Source organism: Cynocephalus volans, chromosome 4, assembly GCF_027409185.1.
Source record: "Cynocephalus volans isolate mCynVol1 chromosome 4, mCynVol1.pri, whole genome shotgun sequence".
Classification (NCBI taxonomy): domain Eukaryota; kingdom Metazoa; phylum Chordata; class Mammalia; order Dermoptera; family Cynocephalidae; genus Cynocephalus; species Cynocephalus volans.
Genome location: NC_084463.1, coordinates 120,492,328 through 120,518,311, shown reverse-complemented (window position 1 = coordinate 120,518,311; position 25,984 = coordinate 120,492,328). Strand labels below are relative to the sequence as shown.

Here is a 25,984-nt window from a genome sequence, read left to right as displayed (position 1 = left end):
CTATTTATTTTGAGGTTGTATGAGATCATGAACAGTAATTGCTTTGAAAAGTATTGCCCAACACTACTGTAAATTAATATGTTAAAAAAATTAATATGTAATGGGCTTAGCACAGTGCTTGGCACATAGTACTAGCTGAATAATGGTTAAGTAATGTTAAGCCTCCTGAATGCTTGTTGGTTTTCCATATGCTTCCAGTGACTCAGCTACATCCTTTTCCTTATGTCCATTCCATGAGATAACCTGGTAATCTTTTAATCATTTTGCCTTTTTTGCTCAGTTTATCCAAGTTGATTTCCGTTGCTTATGACCAAAGTTTCTTAACCAACACAAAAGTGTGTAGCAAGATACAAGGAAAGTCAAACAATTCTGATCTCAAATGAAACACTTCAATAAGTCTTGGGATGCCCACTCCCCTACACATATGGATAAAAATTCTGATCTCATCACACCTTGTGCCTATCCTGAGTTGTAATAAGCAACTTATGAATTTGTGGGCAACTTGGAAACAGAAACCAGCTCTAATTTGCCTTGGCATCCCTGTACCTGGCACAGAATACATGATCAAAAAGAGTGGCTTTTGTTTCACTAATTTCTTCACTTGTGCACTAAAATTGTGTCAGTCTGATCAGTTCCTGTGCACAGCCATCTACCTCTGAGTGTACAATGATTATCCAGTGGATGAACTGGCTTGGTCCCCTCTGCCTCATACATAGATTAATTGTCCACTAGCACTTCCAATATTAGGTTAATGGAAAGGGTAAAATGCAAGTTTTGATTTGAAGGGGGATGTTTGGAGTAACTGAAGAATTACATCAATGCCATGCTATGTTTCCACGTGTAAATGAAAATTCGTATGCACATTCTGCTATTCGCTTTAACCCTCCCTCATCTCTTTTTGTCAATCTCATAAATAACACTCTCAATAACGCATAACTGACTGGGCATCACTAGGCACTTAATACTAATACTCGAGAAATATCAGTTAAGTGAAAGAATGAATAAATGAACTATTTGATGAAATCTATGACCTCAAAAATCTTTCCACTTCACTTTACAGAGACTCCAGCCATACTGAATTATTTGCAATTCCTGGAAGCTTCATGCATTCTCTTGCTTCCGTACTTTGTACATTCTGGTCCCCTGGTTAAAGACACCTTCTTAGCACTTCACTGGCTCTATAAAATACCAAGACTCAACACAGCTGTCAAACTGGGAAGCTTTCCTCACCCTATCTTTCCTTGAGTTTTATTGAAAATGTTACTCCTGTCTTGTTTTGTATGTTGCTGTCAAAATGTCTGATGCTGAACTGAATTTCTTTACTTTGTAAGCAATATTGTCTTTTTGTCTTGAGTTCATAGATTTTTTTTCTCTTTTACTTAAAATTTAATACTTTTACTAGAATATATATCAAAGTTGACTTTACAGGTCAATTTTCCCAGATTCATAATGAGCCCACTCAACATGTAGATTTAGGTTTTCCTTTATTTTCTTGCACTACAATTTTTAACAGCTTTATCGGGAAATAATTCACGTACGATACAATTCACCTATTTAAAGTACATACTTCAATGGGTTTTGATATATTACATTATTAATTTTTTTAACTGCGGTATATATGTAACAAAAAAATTGCCATTTTAACCATTTTTTTAAAATATTTGGAGAATTTTTATTATTTTTATGCACAAAAACTCAACAATGTACATTCAACCCAGTTTAGTGGCAACCCAGTCTAGCCTTTGCCTTTTCCATCTTGGCAATGTAAGCACAAATATTGGACCCAGGAAGCTACCTCCCTCATCACATCTATCATTGCAATCAGTCCTGATAGCTTCCACCAGCTTGGCCAGAGCCCCTTTGTCTTCTGAGTTAACTTGTGTGAAGATGACAGTGATACAGGTCTTCCTGTGGACTAGATGTCCCAGGCTGGCCTTCCCCTTGGTAATGCAGTAGGGAAACCTCCTCTTATGACACAAGGCAGGCAGGAAAAAACAACAGCCTGATGGGATCCACATCATGTGCAATCACTACTAGCTGAGCCTTCTTGTTCTCCACCAACATGACAGTATTAACGCCTGCTCAAAGGACAGGTGGCCTCTTAGTAGGGACATGCCCCTTGTCAGCAGCTTTCTTCTCAGCCCAGGACAACAGCCTCTGCTTCTTCTCTTGCTTTGTCTCTGGTCTATACTTGTGGGCCAGCTTAAGCAGTTGAGTAGCTCTTTGGCAGTCCAAGGCCTGGGTGAACTGGTTAAGCACAGGAGGTACTTTCAGCCACTTGTAGAGGATAGCCCTCTGCTGCTGCAGCCGGATGTAGCAGGGTCATCTGACAAAGAAGGTGACGTCCCTTTTGGGTTGAATGTTCTGTCCAGTGCCAAAATAGTTAGGCTTTTTCTCAAACAGAGGATTTACCACCTTCTTGGCCTCCCGCTTTTTCATGATACCTTCTTTCTTTTAGCACTCTTTCCTTCCAGCATCTTGGGTGGCTGAAGGAAAGCCATTTTAACCATTTTTAATTGTACAATTCAGTGGCATTAATTACATTCACAATATTGTGCAACCATCACCACTATCTATTTCCAAACTTTTCATCACCCCAGTGAAGGTTAATTCTAGATGTCAACTTGATTAGATTAAGGAATGCCAAGAAACCTGGTACAGCTATCTTTTTAGGTGTGTCTGCGATTGTGTTTCCAGTAGAGATTAGTATGACAGCCTGAGTGGACTGGGTGGGAAAGACCCACCCTCAATTTGGGTGGGAGCCATCCAGTCTGCTGAGGGCCCAGAGAGAACAAAAAAAATGAGAAAAAAAAGGTGAATCTCTCTCTCTATCTGCTGGAGCTGAGATACACTCTTCTCTCTTGTCTACGGACATCAGAGCTCAAGACTCTTCAGTTTTGGGGTTCCAGGACTTACACCAAGGACACCATCAGCTCCCTTGGTTTTGAGGCCTTTGGACTTGGACTGAGCCACACTACCGGCATCCAGTTTGCAGATGGCCTACTGTGAGACTTTTTTTCACAATCACGTGAGCAAATTCATTCCCCTAATAAACCTCCTCCCATATGTATAACATATCCTATTGGTTCTGTCTCTCCAGAGAATCCTGACTAATACAACCCCAAACAGAAATTTTGTAACCATTAACCAATAACTATCCATTCCTCCTCCTCTCCAACCCCTGTTAAGCTCTAATCTACTTTCAGACTCTATGAATTTGCCTACTCTAGATATTTAATATAATTGAAATCATACAATATTTGTCCTTTTATGTCTGGCTTATTTCACTTAACATAATGTTTTCAAGGCTCATCTATGTTGTAACATGTATTAGAGCTTTATTCCTTTTTATGGTTGAATAATATTCCATTGCATGTATATGCCACATTTTGATTATTCATTCATTTATGTGTGGATATTCGAGTTAATTACATCTTTGGGCTATTGTGGGAAATTCTGCAGTGAACATTGGCATGCAAGTATCTGTCCAAGTCTCTGCTTTTAATTTCTTTACGTATATACCTGGGAGTGGAATTACTGGGGCATGTGGTAATTTACGTTTAGCTTTTAGAGAAACCACCAAACTGCTTTTCATAGTGGCTACACCATTTTACATTCCCACCAGAAATATACAAGGTTCTAATTTTTCCACATCCTCACCAAGAATTATTACTTTCTTTTTTTAAAAAAATTATACCCATCCTAATAGATGTGAAGTGGTACCTCATTGTGATTTTGATGAGCATTTTCCTAATAACTAAGGATGTTGAGGATCTTTTCATGTGCTTATCGGCCACTTGTATATCTTCTTTGGAGAAATGTCTGTTCAAGTCCTTTGCCCATTTTTGAATTGGATTGCTTGCTATTGAGTTGTAGGAGTTCTTTATATTCTGGACATTACTTATCAGGTATACAATTTGCAAATATTTTCTCCTATCTTGTGGATTGTCTTTTTACTCTCTTGGATAGTGTCCTTTAATGCATAAAAGTTTTTAATTTTAATGAAGTTCACTTTATCTATTTTTCATGTCATTGCCTGTGCTTTCGGTATCATAGCCAAGAAATCATTGCCACATCCAATGTCATGAAGATTTCCTCTATGTTTTCTTTGAATATCTTTATAGTTTTGTCTCTTTTGTTTAGGTTGTTAACCCATTTTGAGTTAATTTTAGTATATGGCATAAAGTAAGGGTCCAACTTCATTCTTTTGCAAGTGGATATCCAGTTTTCCCAGCACCATTTGTTCAAAAGACTTCCCTTGTCCCCTTTGAATAGTATTGACACCCTTTTTGAAATCAATTGACTATATAAGTAAAGGTTTGTTTCTGGGTTCTGTATTTTATTCTATTCCTTTACATGTATATCCTTATGCTAGTACCAAACTGTTTTGATTATTGCAATTTTGTAGTAAATTTTGAAATTTGGCAGTGTGAGTCCTCCAACTTTGTTCTTCTTTCTCAAGATTGTTTTGGCTATTTTGCAATATAATTTTAAATATTAGTTCTTTTCAATTATTTTATTTTTCTTCAGGGACTTCAATTTTATATATGTATTAGATCTTCTTTACCTATCTTCCTTATTGACCATTTCCTTTCTGATTCCTCTTCTTTGTTGTCGTTTATATTCATCCTCTTAATTATTTTAATGCCTTTTGTCAATGTCCCCTATAATTTTTTTCAGTTAAATTTACTCTCCTTGAGATTTTTGTAATTTATTATCCATTTCTAAAATGATTTTGTCTCTCTTTTTCATTTCTTTCTGTCCACTCATATTTTTCATATTTCTGGTTTTTGTACACTCCTACTCTGAGTTTCTTAATTTCTGATTAAGGGTGGGCTTTCATATCTCTTAAGGCTGTTAAATGATATTTGATTCAGGTTGGAAATACTGCATTGCAGTTTTTTCTACTTTGGATTTTATTTTTTAAAATTTGTATAGACTAAAATATTTGCTCAATTTCTTTTTATAGTAGTTTTGTATACATGTTTCTCCTCTTTTATGTTTGCTTTATAAAGTTTGATCTTTAGTTGCCTTGAAGTTTACAGTACTCGCCACCTCCAGTTATGCTGAAAATGTGGGTATGTATACTTTCATTCGCTCTCCTTGTTAATCTGCTAGTGTTTGGGAAATAATGTGAAGAAACACAGATATAGGCAAACACCATTTTCCTAAAGCAGTCCACCCATGAGGGAAACTTTCATTCACCCTCCCTCATGATCCCCCAAGCTAAGTTAATAGAACCACGGCTGTATTCTTATAGCATCCTTCACCACACTGTGGTAGCACCTACCACAATTGTACAGGAATCATTTAGTTACCTGCCTGTCTCCTAACTACATCCAAGGCTTTTAAAGAACTTGGGCCTTTTCCTTAGTATAGGTGGTTAGAACTTTACTCTTAATGAGATTGACTGGCCCTGCCACTTCCTAGCAACAATAATCTTGACAAATTAGTTATTTCACCATTTTTTTTTCTTTTTTTAAATCTGGATAATGTGGATAGTAACAGTACCTACCTTATAGGGTTCATGTGAGAATTAAGAGAAAGGACAAATTTAAAACACATAGAACAGTGCTCAGCATGTAGTAAATATTTAATATTATTATCCTTTTCATCATCATCAATCTTTTTATCCCCAGAAACCAAAGGAACTAACACATAAAACACAATGAATGTTAAACTAATAAATGGTACAAATCTCTCTGTTTTCTCAATTGTAGTAGCACTTAAAATACAGTTGAAACACAGTTCATCACTGCATCACATGGCACTGTGTATTACAATCTACTGGTCAGTGTGTTGGTTTTATGTTCCAAATAAGACCAAAATCTTCTTAGGGGATATAATATATATTTACTTCTATATCTCCTGTAGCATTATGCTGGCTCAAAAACTGGGGGCTTAACAAATGCTTTTATGAAAGACTTTGTAAATACTTGAATCCTCATAAAAATATTCTGATCACATCTCTGTGTGTTCAAAGATAAAATCTGAAGAGAATCCTAGAGCTACTTTCATATGACTCACCTTTTCCTCCCCACAAATGACATTTCAGTGCAACAATGTCCAGCTCTAACGCTTCTAACCCAGGAGAATTTGAAAGTCATTTAATCTCTCTGTGAGTGAGGAAGTGATAGATCCCCTCCTAGGTTTTTATAATGTTGAAATAAAATAATGTTGTATATCATGAGGCCTGGGTTGTACTAGCTGCTCAAGGAATGGTAGCTCATAGTACTGTTCCTCAACTATGCCCTCTACCCCATCCCACTCAATTCATCTGCCTAAATCCACATCATTGGCCAGTTCCTGAAAAAGAAAGAGGCCCAGCAGCACTTCCAACCAGGCCAGCAGATATCCCTGTTATGTGCCTATTGTAAAACAACCTCACACATATCCTTCTGGCCCTGCACATCTGTCTGCAAAAGTGACTCCACTGCTTAGCCATTTGGTGGCTCTCAGAAAATCAAGGCCATCTAATTTTTTGTTTTTGTTTGATCTGGTTTGATTTTGTACCAATAGTATATAGAGTTCAAAGTGTTCAATAACTAGTAACATGAGATACAAAGAAAGCAACTCAACACAGCCATTCCGTTAGCAGATATTTATTAATTAGCTACTATGGTTTAAGTACTGTACTAAGTCCTAAAGAATACCTCCCCTCTTGGAGGAAGGTAGAAACAGGTGAAGCTAAAAATACATAATAAGCAAGTGAATACAGGAAGTGATAGTTGCAAAGACGAAAATAAAACAGAGTGAGGGGGATGGAGAACAACATGGTGGGAAAATCTATACTTTAGATAGCTTCATGGATGAGATGGCATTTGAACAGAAACTTCAAGGAAGTAAGGAAGCAGGTCATGAGGATATATAAGAGAAAAGTATTGAAGGCAGAATAGAGAGGAAATGCAAAGGACCTAAGGCAGGAGTGTGTATGGAAGTTCCAAGGACCATCAAGGTTCAAGGAACCAGGTGTGGCTGGAACAGAGTAAGCAAGCAGGGAAGAGAGTGGTAGTAGGAGATGACATTGGGAAAGCAGCTGGGGGCTAGGTCTCTGAAGATTTACAGGCCAGCCCATGGCTTAATCTTTCTCTTTAACTAAGATGGGAAGCTTTGGGGAGTTTTGAGTAGAGAACTGACATTATCTAATTAAATGGATTGCTCTAGTTGATGGGTTAAGAATAGACTGGAAATAGGGGCACAGCAAAGGTGAAATCAGGGAAACCTGTTACAGACTATCACAATAATACAAGTGAGAGATGGTAATGGTTTGGGCCAGACTGGTAATTGTAGAGGTGGTAAAAAGTGGTCAGATTCTCAATATATTATGAAGACAAAATTAATATAATTTGCTAATAATTATATTTAGAGTGTGAGAAAAAGTAAGGATTACATTTGTGGTGGTCCAGCAATCTAGTGAGGAGGAAAAAAGGGAGAGACCAATGATGTCAAATGCAGCTAAGTCAAATAAAATGAATATGGAGAATTAATCCTTGGAATAGGCAATGTGGAGGTCTTTGGTGACCTCAATAAGAGCTGCTTTCATGTGATGATAGGTCCCAAAACCTGAGTAGGATGAATTTAAAAGAAAATGGAAGTGGAGAAAGTAATGACACAGTGTTTACAAGCTCATCTGGAGATTTTTGCTGTAAAGAGAAGCAGAGAAATGGGGGCATTGGCTGGAGAGGGACATGGGATTAAGGGAAGGTTTTTGTTTACATATAATGGGCTTATAGAATGTATATATGCTGCTTGCCATGGTTCTGTCGAGGGGAAAAACTGGTGATGCAGGAGAGAGGGAAAGTGGTTGAAGGAATGTTCCACACAAGAAATTCTCTGTACCAGGAAAGGAGATGGCCCTAGATAGGAGAATGGACAGTATCCGTAGTAATGGAAAATGCAGAGTCCACAGTACAGAAGCAGAGAGTTAGTGGAGGTGGTGATGGGAACCAGTGAGGTACTCTTCTGATCACCTCTATCTTCTGAGGCAGGAAGCAAGTGTATCAACTGAGTGTAGGAAGAGAGGAGGAAGTTTGGAATAATCACCTCACAGAGGAGGAAGGTATGATGGTTTTGGCGTCATGCAGGCCTGGGTTTCAGTCCCATGTCTAGCCTGCCACTCAATTCTGTGACCTTAAACACATGCTATTCTTTTCTCTTAATTAAATAACCTGATGGCATAAGCAGAAAAAATGAAAATAAGAAGAAAAGTTATCCTCCCACATGCACACCATACTCTCTTATACACAAATTCTGTGCATCCTTAAGGCCCAATTCTATACAAACTAATCATAGTTTGAGGGCACCCAGAAACCACCAAGTTCAAACTCCTCATTTTGTAAGTGATGCCCAGAGAAGGGAAGTTCTTGGCAAAAGTCACCCAGAGTTGAGTAGCACAATGAGAGCTGGAACCTAAGTCTTTTCTTCCTCCTCCTCCCCTCTCCCCCTCCTCCTCCCCCTCCTCCTCCCCCTCACCTCCTCCTCCTCCTCACCTCCTCCTCCTCTTCCTCCTTTCTCTATTTCTACTACTACTGGCAACAACAATAATAATAATTCAAGTGCTTACTATTGCCAGACATAAATCTATATGCTTTCCATGCATTATTTCAGTTAAATCTATGATGTAGGGTCAATTATTATTGTTGTTGTTGTTTTTAACAAAGGAGAAAACTGTGACCCAGGTAGCTTAGACAGAAGGCACCCACTGGAAATGGAGCATCTGAGTATCACAGCACTGTGGCTCTAATCTAAAGCCCTCTCTCAAACCACTGCTCATTCTACCTTCCCCTCGTTTTCACTGGAAGTCAATTCTCCCACTTCCAAATCCTATAACAGTTCATCTGTGCCTTTGCTTCTATTAGGTCCCTGAGTATTTCATGTCTTGGAATGTGAGTTTATGACCATGTCTTCAAAGTCTGAAAGGAATATTAGATATGAAGTCCTTAAAGACCCAGAATTCTCTCTCATGCTCAGCACAGCCACCTGCACACAGTAATCCTTCCCTCATTATTCATTCATGAATTTGTTTGTTCAACAAATATTGTTGAGTATCCACTCTGGGCCAGGCACTTGGCCGGGTGCTCGGGACATAGCATTAAAACAAAACAAGTTCAAGGAGCTGGCATTCTTTACTGGAGATGACAGGTGCAGGCGAGGGAGAATGAGACACACCATAAAACTGTAAACAGGTAAATGATCAAGATAATTTCACGAAGTGCTAAGTCCTTCAAAGACAATAAAAGAAGATGAAGTGATTGACGTGATAAAGAGTGATCAGCTAGAGCGGGCGTCTCATCCCTCCCGGAACTCAGGCACAAGGCCTTCCAAAGCAATCTCCAGCATAAATACCACTGGCATTTCTTTTTAGCAACAAGTGTCAGATTATCACAGACACAAATAACAGGATTTACTCTTGCCAATACTGCACTCTGAATATTGAAGAACAAAAGCCCAGAGATCAGCCTTTTTATCTGTTTCTTAGCACCATTTTGACCATTTCCTCCCTTTTTTGATCACATAACTGTATTTTCCAAAGGCCTTATCATAGAACCCATCCTAGCAGAGGTATCATGTCAGCACTAAATAATTTGTAATTGGAGGAGATCTCATCTGTATTCCAGATGAGTTGGCCCCATGGGCTAAGGTGAACAGAGGAGGAGGTCCTGTGGGCTCAGCTTTGAAGGGTAAGCTGTTGGGTCCCATCCTCCTGTCAGATGTGCTTCTTATTAACTGTGTTGAAGGAGCAGCTGAGGATATGGAGCCCTCTCTGGAAACCTGCATGCTCCAGCCTCAAGCCTTCCGCTTTCCCCAGTTCCCACTTTAAGCGCCAGGCATGTCACAGAGAGAGTAACTCCTCTCTTGTATATAGTACAGTACAGTTTACATGACATTTGCACACTCTTTGTTTCTTCCTGGGGAGTTAAACAGAAGCAAAGATTATGGCCATTTCCATTTTGCTGATGAAAAGTCCAGCTCTCAAGGGGAATAAGAAACATGCCCAAAGACACACAGCCAGGAAGTGGTGAAGCCAGAGAGAGATCCAGTGTGGACCCATAACAGTGGGGTCCTGCTGGGAAACAGTCAGAATACTTAGATCTGGTAATTTGAGAAAAGAATAATAAGTAAAGGGATTATTCACAGAAGTTCAAGTGGTCAGGGAGTAAATGAGCTGCAAGGAATGGTGCAGTACTCACAGTTTGTAAAAAATTAGGGGAGATGAGGGAGCTCTTACCTTCCTGGGCATAAAAGGGCAGGGAATCCAAAAAGGGCCACCTGATAGGGCCTGTGGTCCTCAGTTAAGGGACATTGCCATCCCAAGGTGACCCCATCAAGAAGGAGCTGGGGAATAGATACCCTCTCCTCCCTGCCTCCAGCCTCCTGCCTGTTCTTCCTGCTAATGAAATTCAAAAGGAATACAGATGGCAAAGAAGCCTACAGATGGAGTCCATGCAGGCCAGCCTGCTAGGACATAGAGCACCGTGAAGAAAGGAGGGGAGATAGTGGTTTTGGAAAAGCAAATAGGAGACAGCCAGCTCAGACGTCAAGACTTTTTCTACCATCCCACCCTCCCTCCCCCTTGAGGGACAATTGCAGCTGATACCTAAGAATACTCTCTTTTGAAGGAGATGACATTTTGATTAATCCCAGTGATTGTTCATCTTGCAAATCAACACAAATCATCACCTTTTTCATGTGGCGCTTAGCAAGAGTGAGCTTTAGAGCTAAGCTCAGTCACATAATTTGTGTGTTTAACAGATTCTTGTGGATACTGTAAAGGTTATATTCATTTTCTTCTCCACTGAAATCTGGATTTCAGATTTCAGAATTACTCCAAGTGAAACCTTAAATCCATCTGCAGATGCCAATTGCTACTGCTGCATGGCTCTAACTTCAGGGAGGTCCCAGCAAACGGCCCAGTATCCAACTTGCAGTTAAAGTATGGAAAGAAAATAAAAATATCAACATGTGTCAAACAGTCAAGATCAAGGAAATCGGCAAAGCAAAGGTTAGGATCTCCCCTAAGGTCAGAAAGGAGCTGTCCTGACATTGAGGATGCTGTGGCGTGGGGCTGGCAGCAGGGTTGTGAAGCTCTGAGGCCAGGAAACAGAGAAGGACTCCAAGCAAGTTGCCAGACTGAGCAAGTAGAGAAACAGTATTAAAAGCCAGGGATTGGTGGACGAGGAAGGCAAGAGCTGGGAGTATCAGGAGGTGCAAGTAAGCAGGTCAGCCAGGCCTGGGGAAGGGCTGCCATCACACGCTGACTTAATCAGGCCTGCCACAGCATTTTATGTGGAAGGGGCAGATGAATTTAAGGGCCTATGAGAGGGCACAGCAACAGAAAGCCAGGTAGAGGCTAGGTTTCCCAAAGTTAAGGCCTAGCAAGTGTTACTCCTGCCAATAGGGTTGATGGACACTGGAGGCAGGAAGCAGTCTGGCCTTTTGGACCTACTCATATTCTTTCATCTGTTTGCTCATGGCCATGGACCTTTTGAAGATGCCCTGACAGCAGGAACAGCCATCTATAAAAATGACTGCTGACTGACCAGATAATGGTTTTATCTCCTGGGATTTGTTTCCCCTTTCACTTCTGTTCTACTCAAGGTAAAAGAAAAATCATCACCATTATGATATTTGTATCAGCATCTCATGATGGTGTGTATTAAGCACTTACTTACCAGGCGTGGTGCTAACTTACCAGGGGAAATATCTAGAGACAATGCCAAGGATGGAGGAGTGAAAGGATGCAAAGGGCCTCCGTCTGGATGTCATTCCTGAGCTACCAACTCACCAGGCACTGCCTCATCTAAGCTTCTTGTTTAAGTAAACATTATATATTCTCATAGTTTAAGCCACTGTTACTTGCCACCAAGGGTATGCTATCTGATCCATGTGCACTGTCACATTTAATTCTCACAGTCCCATGAAGGAGGCACTGTTATTATCCCTGCCTTATGACTGAGGCTTAGAAAAGTGAAGTAACTTGCCAAAGGTCACATCTAGCGGGAAAGCCAGAGCTGAAACCCAGTTCCACCCAACTCTAAAAGCTCGTGCTCTTAACCACTAAACCATTTTCTCTTATTGTGCTCACCTGATGCTTGACCCTGGACTTCACCAGCTCCATTTCAGCCACACAAAATAAGATTTAGCATCATGCCCATGCACAGAGCACCTGACCCTCATCACATACCCATTTCAATCTTGTTACTCCCATCTCAGTGCAGGATAATTGCTGTGGTCTCACCTAGCTACACAGCTGAGACAGGACATGCTGATCCAAGGGCAGGGGCTCTTGGCTCCCTACCCTGTTTCTGTAGTCACTGCTGTGCTGTGACAGGCAAGAAGGATGTATTACAGCCCAAAGCAGAAGGCGAGAGGTGTGCAGGTGAGTGCTGCTCCACACATTGCCAAGGAACAATGCTGCCCAGACTATCCTGCAAGAAACAAAGCAGCCCTCGTGCCTCCTAAATATGTTCCTGCTGCAGATCAATAGTGTATCATGCTTATATTCTGTTGAATGAAAATGCAAATTGAAGAATAATACACATTCATGCATCGTTTAATGACAGGGATACATTCTGAGACATGCATTGTTAGGTGATCTCATCATTGTGCAAACATCACAGAGTGTACTTACTCAAGCCTAGATAGTATAGCCTATACACACCTAGGCTATATGGCATAGCCACCATTGTATATGCAGCCGATTGTTGACCAAAATGTCCTTATGCATTGCTATATTATACAGTAATATATATTACTGTATACAATACTACCTCATTATTGAAAAATAATATGCTTGCGTATGTAAAGAATCTGGAGAATAAAAATAAAACTGTTAACAATAACTACTTCTGTGCAATGGAATTAAAGGCAGAGCAATGGGTATTGTATAGTTTTAAATGGCTCGCACCTTACATGATTATAAAAAATTAAAGAAAAACACATCTATTGAACTTCACCTAAGGCTATACCAAAATAGCATAGGACACTCATGAAACCCTGACCAAAAGACTTAATCTAATGGACTCAATGGGAGGTCCCTACTGTGAGCCTCAAGTGTAGTTTTAAGAAACAGACCCACAGAATTATATAATAGTGATATATCCATTATACAGGAAAAACACATGTACCTAACTGTGTTTGCTCTCAAGCAGGGAGGCATATGTCCTTTAATCTCAACTGTGATCATTTTATGTTTGTACCCTGTCTGTAATTTACCTTTTCCTCCACTCCTTCATGCCTGCCAGGGCTTCCGCTGACACGAGCCACATGTAAATTCAACTTGAGAGCAAGGCACGATTCACCTTGTGCTGTGAATCAGACCAGGAAATCACCAAAAGCCTTCTATAAATTTACTGCCTTCCTTAAGAAGAGAACAATCGTCCAAAGTCCAAAGCAGAAATGCTTGGATGACTTCATCTTCACCTTTCCTTGTGCCTAATATTTACAAAACATGCTGAAATTTACAGCACACATTTACATGCACGTTGTCATTTAATCCTCACAATAACCCTGTGCAAGTCAACTGGGTAGAAAATGATGCTTCTTGTGTAAGGATGAGTAGTCTGAGGCAAATGGAACCATCTTGAAGGCTGGGATCAGAGACCAGGAACCAGGAATCCAGACTCTGAGAGCAGCTTTTCCATTGATTCATTCATTCAGGTATTTGCAAATATTTGCTGACTACCTACTATGTGAGTAGCCCTATGTCAGGCATGGGAGGTACAATGGTGAGCTCACAGGGCATTTGCAGCCTGTGGGAGAGGCAGACATCAATCAAATCATCAAGAAACACTCTACAGAAAAATGAACACTATTTTATGGCGAAAGTATAAAACACAAGAGGCCCCTTCTTTCGGCCTGAAAATTAATAATGAGCACGAGTGAGCTTGGCACTTTAGAAACAGCATGTGCAGAGGTCCTGTGGCTTAAGTGCATATGGTACATTTAAAAAACTAAAAAAACTTGAGGTCAGAGGAAGGGGAAAGCAGTGCAAGATGAAACTGAAGAAGAAAATATGGACCAGATTATACAAAATTTTTGTAAGCTATATTAAGGATTATGGCTTTTACCCTAAAACTTGTAGGAAGCCACTAAATGGGCAGGCATAATTGTGTGTTGGGGTGAGAAGGGAATGTGGTGATTAGGTTTGCAGTGCGAAGTCCTCATGTATCACCCTAATGTCAATGAAAAATTGCCACCCATGCAAATTACTCTAAATTCAATGTGCTCACCTACCTCCTGTGCTTTCTTATTAGCTCCTGCAGGCTCCAGTACATTTCTAATTAGGTACCAATAAAAGAAGCAATAACGACAAATGCCTTCCTGAATGGGGGTCCCCCACTGCCCAACCCTCTATTTCACCTCCAGTAGTTTTTAATGAGACCTTGCAATTGCAAAGTCACCTTAAAGAATACAGAGAGTTTATCACCTTGAAATAGTGACTATCAAAATTTATATTGGAACAGTGTAAAACCACATACGTAACACTGGAGACTAGAGTAATGTGTCTATTCCACATTTGAAGAAATGGCCAAATGGTTCATTTGCAGTCAGCCATGGTGTGAGATTAGGTCCTTGGTCATTTCACATCAGCACTGAGACACATGCAGGGCATACAAATCATACGAGCATGATGGGCCATATCTCTGTATTACTGAAGTCATGAATCCATCAACACCACAAATTCCAGGAAGGAGGGAGTCTTTAAATCTAAAATAATACCACATAAGCCTTCTAGAGTCTAAAGACCAATTGATCAGCAATGGCTGGAATTTATAACAAGGTAGATTTGGGCCCAACAGGGAAGTGGGTGGCCAGCACCTCCAGTCTCAGAAAGTAATACGTGAAATTGGCTTTGTTTTTTGTTTTGTTTTATGTTGTGTTTTTAGTTTATAAACCTTGTACTTTGTCTTCCATGAGAAGGTAAAAGTGTTGTCTTGCCACATGGTGATGAGAAGGAGGAGATCCCAGCCATGCGTGCTACCCCAGATAAAGCTATTTGACTCTCTTTAGTGGCTGCAGATAAAGCAGGGGGTGGAGGGAATGACAGAGAATAAACTCCCTGAATAAAAGTAATAAGAAAGGACCCCTGGGCTTTGGCTGTAGTTTGCCACTGGCTTACTGTGCATCCCTGGACAAACCACTTCTTTTCTCAGCATCTTGAAAGTCCCCATCTGTAAGATGCAAAAAGATCCACCTCATAGGGCTATAACAAAGATCAAGTAAATATATGAATCATCTCTAGATGATTAAATACTAACCTCAACCAGTAATGATTGAGCAAAAAGTCTGATTTTCCCCCAGTATAGTGCTGGGCCTCTGAGGCTAAAATGTCAAAGAATTCAAGCAACTTGAACCGTGCCTTTCCCCAGCCATTCCCTTGCTGTGCTTCAGCCAAAGACAGCATCAGACCTGGAAAGCAGGTATCAGCAAAAACTGCACTGAGTGACAAAGTTAGTCAAGTGCTTTGCTGAGGATATACCAGGATTAATCACAGCCTAGGGTTATTTACCTCTGATGGAAATAAAATTCCATTCTGGGTAATACAGGCATTCTAAGTGTCCCGAAGAAGCCAGCTGATGGCCTCAACTTGAAGCCTATGAGTTCATATGTGTGAGATTTGCTGACAGAAAAGTGATACCCTCAGTCTAATAGACTCTAACGAGGAGGGATGTGACATGACATTCTTGAGGAAGAGTTAGAGACAGCACCATGCAGGCCCTTTAAGGAGAAGAGAAATTATTTCCACTCTAATTGCCAAAGAAAACCCTCAGGTGAGGGCCCAGGCACATTCACTAGCTGGCTCGGCTCTTGAACCCCTGCTGGGAGAAACGCTCACAAGACGTTGAAAAGAATGAGCTGAAGGACAAAAGTCAAATGAATTTGGGGTTAGGGCAGGGAAAAGAATGCATAGAAACTTTTCCTTCCAAGCCTCCTCATCCTCACACCTCGCCCCCAACACACCCCCTAAAAGAAGAACAGCCAAACAACTGCTGCTATAAATTAGTAATCTTGCATCCAACAGCTCTGGCTGCTATTATTTATAATATCAAGTTTAATTAAAGTTTCCAGGGAAGTAGATGAATTTCTTCAAGGTAGCATAGAAAATCAGTTCTTTCCAGTGACAACATCGGCACCCCTGGTTTAACTGGAAAACTAATGTAGTATATGGAATTCTTTTTTTTTTTTTCTTTTTCAATTAAAAAATCCTCATGGATCATGCATTTTTTATTGCCCAGTGCTCCTTTCCAACAAGCAAAGGATAAAATAAACATAGACACTAATATATGAATGTATATATTTTTTTCAAATAAGGTTCTATCAGGCATATTGTTCTGAATTGACTTCTTATTTTCTCTCCTTGCTTTCCTTTTTAAAAAATAATCATGCATATCCATCAAAAGCACAGAGTAGAATTACAACAGTAATGATTCAAGCATCAATATTTTTTCTATAAGAAAACATTTATTTCTCTTGCAGCCTTCCTTCCCCTCCACTCATCCTGTACAGACCCACATCCATGCAATACAATGGCAACACAAGATGTGTCTGAAGACATGTAGCTGAAATCACTATGAGCTGGAAATGAAGTCTTACTTTCCTCTCTATTCTAATACATTATGAGCCCCTTGTATGCAATGAAATGCTTTCTTGTAATCTACTGATGGCCTCAGGTAGCTCATAAGCCACCGTGTAAAGGGAAGATTCTACTGTATTTCTTTTTGGTCTTTTCCATTTGCAACTTTGAAAGCCCAGGAGTGCAAGCTGATGGGGGGAAATGCAATCCACTCTCTCATCATGCACTTCAGTTAATCCTTTCACCTCCTAACCCTCTTTGCCATTAAGGCCATGATTAACCAAAGGCATATTTAAACCCACCAGGCAACAAGAGAAAAAGTTGAAGGTTCTTGAAAAGGCAAAATTAGAAATAGGTCTGCTACTGATGTCAATAGACCATAGGGCAAAGTTAAACTTGGAATCCACCTAATGAGATAGAAGTGAATAAGCCACAGGGTACACAACATGGGTAGAAGTGTAGGGGCTCAGCCAGACTGAGACATCCAACACTGTAATGTCTATGCTGCCTTCACAATTAAGTGGCCACTCTATTTTGCCAAAGAATCTATAAATTTGAATGTATTACACTAGTCACCTAGATCTTTATATTCACTATCTCTTCCATGATTTAAATCTCTGTGGCTTAGCAGCATCAAAAGCATTTTTTCCTTCAGTATTCAGAGCATGTGCTATGTTTTTCAACGGCACTAGTGTTCATCATTACACTACTACGTTGCACTGCTCTGTAGGTCACCAAGGTATCAATGCCTGGATGGCCAGGGCAGCCTGCACCTTCCACAGGCTGTTCACTGTCACAGGTCTGGGGAAGAACACTCTGGAAGAAAGAAAGGGCACAAGGTGGAAAAAACAAGAGGTCAACATCCCTTAGCATCCAAAAATGCATTTTCAGCATCACATCCAGTAAGGAGAGGGGCAAGTGATAAAGAGGGTAGGGGAATCTAGGGTTAATATGCTTTGGTCTTTGCTCATCAACAGCATGCTACACTGTCAATCCACATATAAATTCAGATGGCTACAAACCCCCTGCTGGTCCGCTACAGAAGATGCTCTGTGATGACGGCAAATTGAGTAGCTCTCCAGGGTCCTGAAAGTGAGAACCACAAGCCCTGAAATAAACACTGTGACAGAACAAGGGAGAGATGCCTGAGAGAGAAGACCAGAGTTGGAAGGAGACCTAAAAGTGATCTAGTCCTAGCCCTTCATTATATACTTAGGAGGCTATACCCCAAAGATAGTAAAGTACTTGTCCAGGGTCATACAAATTTAACAAATATCTTTCAGCCATGGTTTTTAGTCCAGAACATTTTTGTGTTAAAAGGCCAACTTTTCAAATAAGAGAAGCAAATATCATATATTTATTCATGCATGTGGGCTTTAGGAGATCTAGAAAATTATAGCAAATGAGTTCCCTCACTCAGTAAAACTTTACACGCCTTCATAAAAGCCATGGTAATTTTGGCTCATGAGCTGGGGGGAAGGGAGGTAAATTTCTGAACCCTCTTCCCCCCACATGAATAAAAAGGCCATGTCACATTTTCAAGGCCCTGCCTGGATCAACAAAAAAATCTTTTCATATTGGAAGGGGTTTTTCTTACTCCTCTGCCTCAGTTACATATTTTTTAAGTGATTTTGTTGGCATAAAAACCATGCATCACAGATCAGGGAACTAAAAGACAAACTATTGGAGAATATTGCCTAGGACCTGGAAATTAGAATAAATTCAGGGAGATGATTGACCTCAAATCCTACATTGCACCATGGATACACATTACACACTAGGTCCTTAATCCATGGGTCATAAGCTGCTGTTTTTATAGATGTGAAAGATTTGATGTACTCATTTCCAGTATGATACTTTAAAATATTCTGTATACTATGCTAAGTATCTGTAGTATTTAACGATGCTGTATGTTCACGTAGTAGCTTGAATGTTTCAGAGGATTTGGCAAAACCCTCTAGCCACAAACCTACAACAATCCTACAGTAGAAGAGTTACTAGTAATCCCATTTTTCTGTCATGTGAATGAATGATAAAATTAAGACACATATTGCCTGATTTCTCACTCCTTCATCATTGCATAATAATCACATTTTATAAAGGGCAAAACCAAGACAATGTTTCAGAATTCATTTCAGTCTAGGATAAACCACAGAGTTCACATGCCTGGAAGATGAAACATGGAAGACAGATCTTCCTTCCTCTCCTCTCTCATATTCCCTTCTCTGTCTCTCCTTACAGGCCTTTCCTCACTACCAACTTGATACTACTTACCCATACACACTCATCTCTCACCAGACTATGATTGGCTTTGGAATGCCTACAAGATAAACTTTGTTCCAAACCTGACTCTTATGTGACTGGTACAGAATCCAATCACATAGTGGCAAAACTGTAAAGCTGCAGAAATGGTGATGCATTTTCACCTGGGATGATAAGAAACTAAGAGATTATTTCAAGTCCCCAGGAACTGTCTCTTCTGTGATCTCCCAGACCTGACTGTCTCTACAAAGAATCAGCAATCCATCATGTGCCGGCTTACAACACCTCTTTTACTCTTACCTTGTACTGTTACCTAAATTTACATATGGGCATGTCCTGTCTTCCTGGCTCACCCGTCATCTCTTCCTAGATAGAGGATCTGGAGCTACTGTGTTAGTTGGACATGAGGCATATGCTAGCTTTCAATTTTATTTTAATAAATTTTGATGATGAGTTGTGTCTATATATTTCTGTTTGTAAAGTGAAGAATATATCAATCAGGCAATCAGGAGATTGAGAGTCTCAGCCTGGCTCTTTTGGATCATGTGACCTTTGATAGTCATTTCCAATTTTTCCCCTCCATACTGTATCAGACTGCATGTGCTCACTCATATGTGGGAGCTAAGAGAGAAAGGAAGGAAGGAAAGAAAGTCCACAGTAGTGCGGTGGTCTTACAGAGGTAGGGAACATTCCTAGGGCTACAAAGCGGAGTGGGGGTGAGGAGCTTGGGAGGGTGGTTGGGGGATAATTGTGTGGTGACACGGGGTACAAAAGCAATTTCTGGTCATCTGTATCTATGAATACTCATAACAAAAAAAATAAATATATTTTTTTTAATTTCTTGCAAGACAGTTAAAAAAAAGAAATGTGAGGTTTAATAAGATGATGTTTGTAAACACTTTAGGAGCTCTCTGGAATGAAGATGTCATAATAACATATTTCATTATGAAAAATCTACACATATAAACAGATGCTCATATCTTGAAATTACTCTGAAATATTAGTCAGATACCTTGGATTACTGATTTGTTCTGTGATTTATAGCAAATTTGGTTTCTGACTCTCTATGCTTTTCAAGATCAACTGTATGCAAAAATCAAATGTGCTCTGTAGTTAATAAACAGCATATGTTAAAAGTAAAATCTAAATATGTTTGTTGTCTAGACTATAATCACTGCGTTAACTCCCTGTCAGGGTGATTATCAGACCGCACATGTGCACGTGTGTGTGTCACATACATTTGAACAAGTCTGAACAAATGAAATGAGAGTTCAGAGCTCTGTTGAAATGTGATAGACTGTGCTTAAGAAATGACTTTTTCCAGCAGTGAGGCATAAGAAGGCTGGTTTAGGCTGGGAACACCTGCATATTGCAAAAAGTGCTGGCCAAAGGCTGGATGAATGTACCATTTGGATGGAAAAACACTATTGAGCCTATTCCTTAACTGCTGCTTCAGCTTAGCTCTACTGTCATGTCAAGACCAAGATGCTGGGAGCAACTATTTTCAGTATTTGCCACTGTTTAGCTGCCATTATGAGTTGTCAAATCAGCCCATTCACAGGACTTCGGTCTGAGTCCAGGCTTTCTTTGATATCCAGGGACTAGGGCCAATCATTGTGGGGTCCCTGGTGGTTTCAGAATGAATTTAAAATGACTAAATGAATAAGCCATGAACTTCTTAGTGGTAAGGACTTTTATTTCCTTGTATCCTGCACATTCTGGCAGAGATAGGATGCCCAATAAATTAATTTTATGGTCTGACTGAAAATTTAAAATTACCAAATAAAGAAAAGGAAAAAAAATCCATTTTGAGGTAAATGAGAAAGATCACTTATACACAGAATTGCAGATGTTGGTTAATTCTGTCCTTTGAGTAATGAGGACAAGGGACAAAGTGAGCTGAGAATGGAGAAAGGCAATTGGAGGAAGGTTAGTTCAGGTCTCATTCTAGGCTTTGTATTAATATAAAAGACAGCTAGAGAAAAACCCAAGGCAATGGAAATAATCAGCCTGGTCACCCAATGAATATTTCCTTTTATGTTTCTAGCTTGAGGTAATCTGCTACCCACACATTGGGAGCTTCTAACTAGGCTCAGCTAAACAGCTGAAGCAAGGAGAAAAGTGTAAGCCTCAGTAGCAAGCAGAAAGTGTTGCAGTTATGACTAAAATAGCAGTTGCTTTTCTCGCAACAATTTGTGCAATTAGATCTGAAAAAGCTCTGTTTCTCAATTCTAACATTAAAAAAAGGTGAAAAATCCTTCCACACTAAAGTTTCTCTAGAGCAGTGGAATTGCCCAGAAAATCTTCTCTACCTGACTTTAGATGTTTTTGTGGTCCCTGAACCTTCCGTAGCATCTCTCCCCCAGAAGACTCCTTGGTGTGGTTATGACCTTGTCTTGGGCTGTACATGTCATTAGCACACCATGGAAGAGGTGTACAGGGGTGGTAAGACTAAGATCTTAGAGATAGATCCCAGCTCAAAGTTTTGGTTCCATGCTTAACTAGATTCCACATCTTTCCACACAGCTCCAAGGATCAGCAATATAAGATATGTGAGAGGAAATACTAGAAAGGGAAAAACTGCTCACACTGAATCAGGCTCTTGGCTTTCCCTCATGTTCTAAACCCAGTGGCAGTAACCCCTGCTGTTGGGCTGAATAGCCTAGTAGTTAGAAGAAGGCACTCATGAGTCAGACTTGGGTTCAAGTCCTAGTGCTGCCACTTATTAGCAGCAGGGTTACAGACAAATAGCATAACCTCATTTCCCTCATCTTAAAAAGAGAAAAATAACAGCTTGAGTATGGAATGAATTCATCCATGTAAAGTGCTAAGCACAGTGCCTAGCACAGCCAACACTCAATAAATGTCTTCTATCATCATCTCATCAGCATAACTCCAGTGAGTGAGAGGTTGAGAAAAATAAGACAGCATAAGTCTAAGGGTCAGAAGGATCAAAAAATAAGAATCTCAAGGTGGTAGAAAAATTAAAAGCTGAAAAAGTAAAAATCAGCCTTTGTGAAATTCACTCTGTGAGGGTGGCCTAGATATGAAGTTGTAGACCAGCATTCCAACATGTGGGACAAATCTGCTGCTGCTCTAAAGTCAGCTCGTGCTGGCCACGAAGAAACTTGTGAAGATAAGTTTGTTCTGCATGCTAGACACAACACTCCCCGTAATCTTTTCCTCCTCCATGCTGGGGCCCTGCTTCAGGTACTTGGTTTTCAAGTCTTCATTTATTTGTTGCAGCCCAGCCTCTCTACTCGCTTCCCTCCTCTCAAGCTAAACCAGTGGTTTTGAAATGCTAGTCCATGCCCCAAGGTTAGACCGCCTGCATTAATATGCAGAGCTTGTTAAAAATATAGTTGCTCAGGTTCCACCCTCAGGGAATCCCATCCAGTAGGTCAGAGATGGGGCCTAGTTATTCATTTTTTCAATATATGTTCCCCAGATAATTCTTATTGTAGTCAGATTTGGGAACCATGTTTCTAGACTTTTTCTACACAAAAATCAAACTTTACCTTTCCTATTACCCAGTCTTTTAGGGCTGTTTTTCCCCTGACCTATCTGAAAAACTTATTTGTATTTTGGGTCCATGAGTCATTAACTGGCAACAACTTCACTCGTTTTTCCCCAAGATTTTACATAAAGGACATGTTATGCCATAAGCCAACGTGTGAAAAAAATCAAGAGAAGGGAAGGAATATTTAGAATCCCTTTTGCCCACTCTATAAATGGGGCTGATGCTGGAGAATACTATGGGCTACAGATTTACCATTGTCTTCCCATTTTCCTGGTAGAGAGGCCATGGGAGCCATGAAGGACACACTGTGGATGAAAGTTTGGAGGCAGGGGCAAAAAGGCACCATAGTTGTGCAGAATAAAGAACAACATGTACTGAGCATCGAAGGAAGCACCACCCTAAGTACTTTACATGGATTACCTCATTTAACATTCCTATTGATAAATATGTATTAGCATTATTATTCCCATTTCACAAACAAAGATACTGAGATGCAGAGAAATTAACTTGCCCAAGTTCACACAGGTAACAAGTGGCTGTGAATGACGGAGGACAGTACTTCATCGGGACCAGTAAATTTGTGAAGGCATGAAATGTGACCTTACCAAAGACATATCTTCTCCCCTCTTCTTTATCTTCTCCAAAGAGAAAAATGTCAGGAAATAGAGAATAAAACTTTTGGAAGAAGCCAAAAACTGCATTGCAAGAAAACATCAGCGCCTCCATGACTTTCCAGTTGGGAAATACTAAACTAGTGTTTTGAGGCTTTTTCCTGGCCTGTGGCTTAGGACAACAAGCAGTGCCCTGCCTCTGCAATCCCATCTGAGCAGTATATGGGTGGTATGTCATGGGTAACAGCAGTGCTACCTGACAGGCCACTCGAGTTCTAGAGAATCGAAGGCACCAATGAACTCGTGAAAGTGGAGATGGAGATAACAGCTAAGGGCTGGTTTTATCCAGGCTGCCCAGCCCAGCTCTGCAGGGTAAAAAGAAGCCAGTGGTTTCTATGGAAACTATCCAGACATACATATTATACCCGGTTGAAGCCACAATTTTGCAGAAGTCTAAAAAGCACCTTAAATAGAGCACATCAAAATGGACCTAGACTCACTACAAGATGGCAGACCTTCCCTTGAGCCTGACACTAGTTTCCTGCCCTTCCAGGTCTTCTTCTAAAGGAGACTGCAGAGCTGGAGTGGCAAGCACTTCCAAGGATCTCCTCATCAGAACTGTAGTCTGTAGCTGACTGACCTTGGAATACTCCTCCTCTTGATGGGTTCTGGAAGGAAAGCTATCACCAACATGCTTGTTCTTTATCCTGGCTCCAAGGGAGCAAGCCCTGTGGTTGAAAAGTCATTTTAACTTTGAGGGCTTCATTAATAAGAACCAACAATGCATGAGCATTGCTTGGAATCCAAAAAATTCTCTGTAATTGGACTCAGATCACTATCCATAAGAATTTCCAGTGGGTTCTGGAGAGATTAAAACATTCCCCTTAACCACCGTTATCCAGCTGTCCAGCCACAAATGATCCAGTAGAGACCAATGGTCTCCTCCCTTCATCAGCTGTCAGTAAACCTGCCTCCAGTTACAGACATAGAGACGTCTCCTTTCCACCCAACCCACAGCCTCTTGTGAAACCCCCCAGACCTCACAAATAGTTCTGCCATCCTTTGACAAGCTGGGAGACTCATGCCTCTGCAGAGAATAGATGGCATCAATTCCAAAAGATTCAAAGAACAGTCTCTTTAGGAAGCCTCCATTTGGAAACAATATTTATGCAAAGCTGTGCTTGATGAAGTGAAATAGAATTAGCCACTTCAGTAGCACAGGCTTCTCAGATCCATTCTAAGGTGGACTGGCTTATTCACTTCCAAGTGGAACAAATTCAACAATATATCACAGTTAACTGTGATCACAGCTCCATGGAATTTCAGCCAGTGCCTGGAGCACACTGAGGTGCACTTAATATTCCCCAGTCTGTAATCAACCTTTTGTACATTTGTTTCTAATCACAGGATACAGTTTCATCTTAATGAACTGTTTTCTTATGATATTACAATTGGTCATTTCGGCACGCCTAATGACCCATTCAGTGGGTTAAATTACAAATAGGGTCCCTTGGTTTTTGTTTCCCAGCAAGTCTTGGAAGGGTTTGATTTTTTTTTTTTTTTTCCTGTTCCCATTGCTCAATTTCAAGGACAGAATCACCAAAGATCAAACACAAAGACATACCTGTTGCAGTCAACGTGGAGCAGGAGATGAGAGGCACTAACTGACAGTGCAACCTTGTGCCAGTGTCCATCTGCCATCCGATATGGAAGTGCCTCTGTCCTGGGCTTCCCCTTATGAATATAGTGATATCGAATCTCATCCCTCAAACCACTGCTCTCCAGTTCAAAATAGCTGCATGTAAAGGAACAAAAAATTTGTTTTATTTTACTTCTGGATATCACAGCCATCATCAATCCCCACCCCTTACTACCAGGTTTCTCAGAATCTAAAATTAGCTATCATGACACAAAGAGCCACAACCTGAAATCAGTTGTCTGAATGTGACCCATTCACCTACTTTCTGAGAGCCCTCATGGTGATGACACTTTGAGCCTCTGAAACAGAGATCAATTGATTCACTGTGAGGTAACAGGCCACAAGCTAATTAGCAAAACTTGGTGCTGTCTCTTAAATACTTAAAAATGAAGTTCAGAACCTTCTCTCTATTGTCTAAAAAAGGCCATTTGTGTGGAATGGATTTATTGATATTTATTTCTAGAATTGACATTTTTTTCTTTTTCAAGAATTAAAGGGAAACACTCATGTAAGTCATGTTGGACATCAGGGATTGAAATAAATTCTCAGGGTGAAGAAATTAGTGATCCTTTTTTTTTTCTTCCCACCAGACAAAAAGCTATAACTGGACAACAATTCCTAGATGATGAGTAGGGGAAGGAAGGTTGAAGCTACTCACATAAGAAGCAGTATTTCAAATTATTACAGAATGAAACATGCAATTGAGGTTTTTCTCTTTCCTAAGATTGGTATCATGTTTTCCAGACCCATGAGAAACTCAGTGCTACCACTTTATTCTGCACTTTAGCCATAAAATGCAGCAGGCAGCTTTGGGACAGTCCTTGGACACATGCCAGGGCCGGTAGTTCCATGGGTGGTAGAACTATTTAGACTTCCATGCCTGTCTTCTGAAATGTGCCACCATTGTCATCATCAATATTGGGCCTGATCTCACTGCCAGGCATTGCACTAGGCATTCCACATGTACTGTCTAATTCATCACCCGCAAAACCCTACAAGACTGATTTACCAGCCAGGATTTAAAGTCAGATCTAAATTGGATAGTCTGTGCACTTTCTACCAGTTTGTTGCCATCCCAGAGGCATGATGATAAAGTGGTGAGGGTGGCCTCAACCGACACGAACTTCCAGCAACTCATTCATACAGACAACTCAAGAGCTACTCTCCTAAATGGTTAACCAGTCTTAAGCCTTAGGTTTGGAAGGACCTGCTGCTTCTCCTCTAAACCAGTGAGTTGACCTGACTCCACTAGCCAGACTATATTTAATCTAAAAGACAAAATGTAACTTCTATGAGGATCAAAATGAATATATCAT

At 40.3% G+C, this 25,984-nt stretch overlaps 1 protein-coding gene and 1 pseudogene across 3 annotated transcripts in view; both read right to left on the bottom strand.

The window, feature by feature from the left end:
- Positions 1–25,984, bottom strand: part of NELL1 (neural EGFL like 1) — an 879,285-nt gene that overhangs the window by 724,613 nt on the left and 128,688 nt on the right. For 2 of the 3 annotated variants that reach the window (XM_063094110.1, XM_063094111.1), the window contains exon 4: positions 24,594–24,764. The exons of the other annotated variant lie outside the window; for it this stretch is intronic. In XM_063094110.1, coding sequence (XP_062950180.1) covers positions 24,594–24,764 — 171 coding nt within the window. The remainder of the gene's footprint in view (positions 1–24,593; positions 24,765–25,984) is intronic. 3 annotated transcript variants of the gene reach the window in all.
- On the bottom strand, positions 1,710–2,439 carry LOC134375026 (large ribosomal subunit protein eL8-like; annotated as a pseudogene).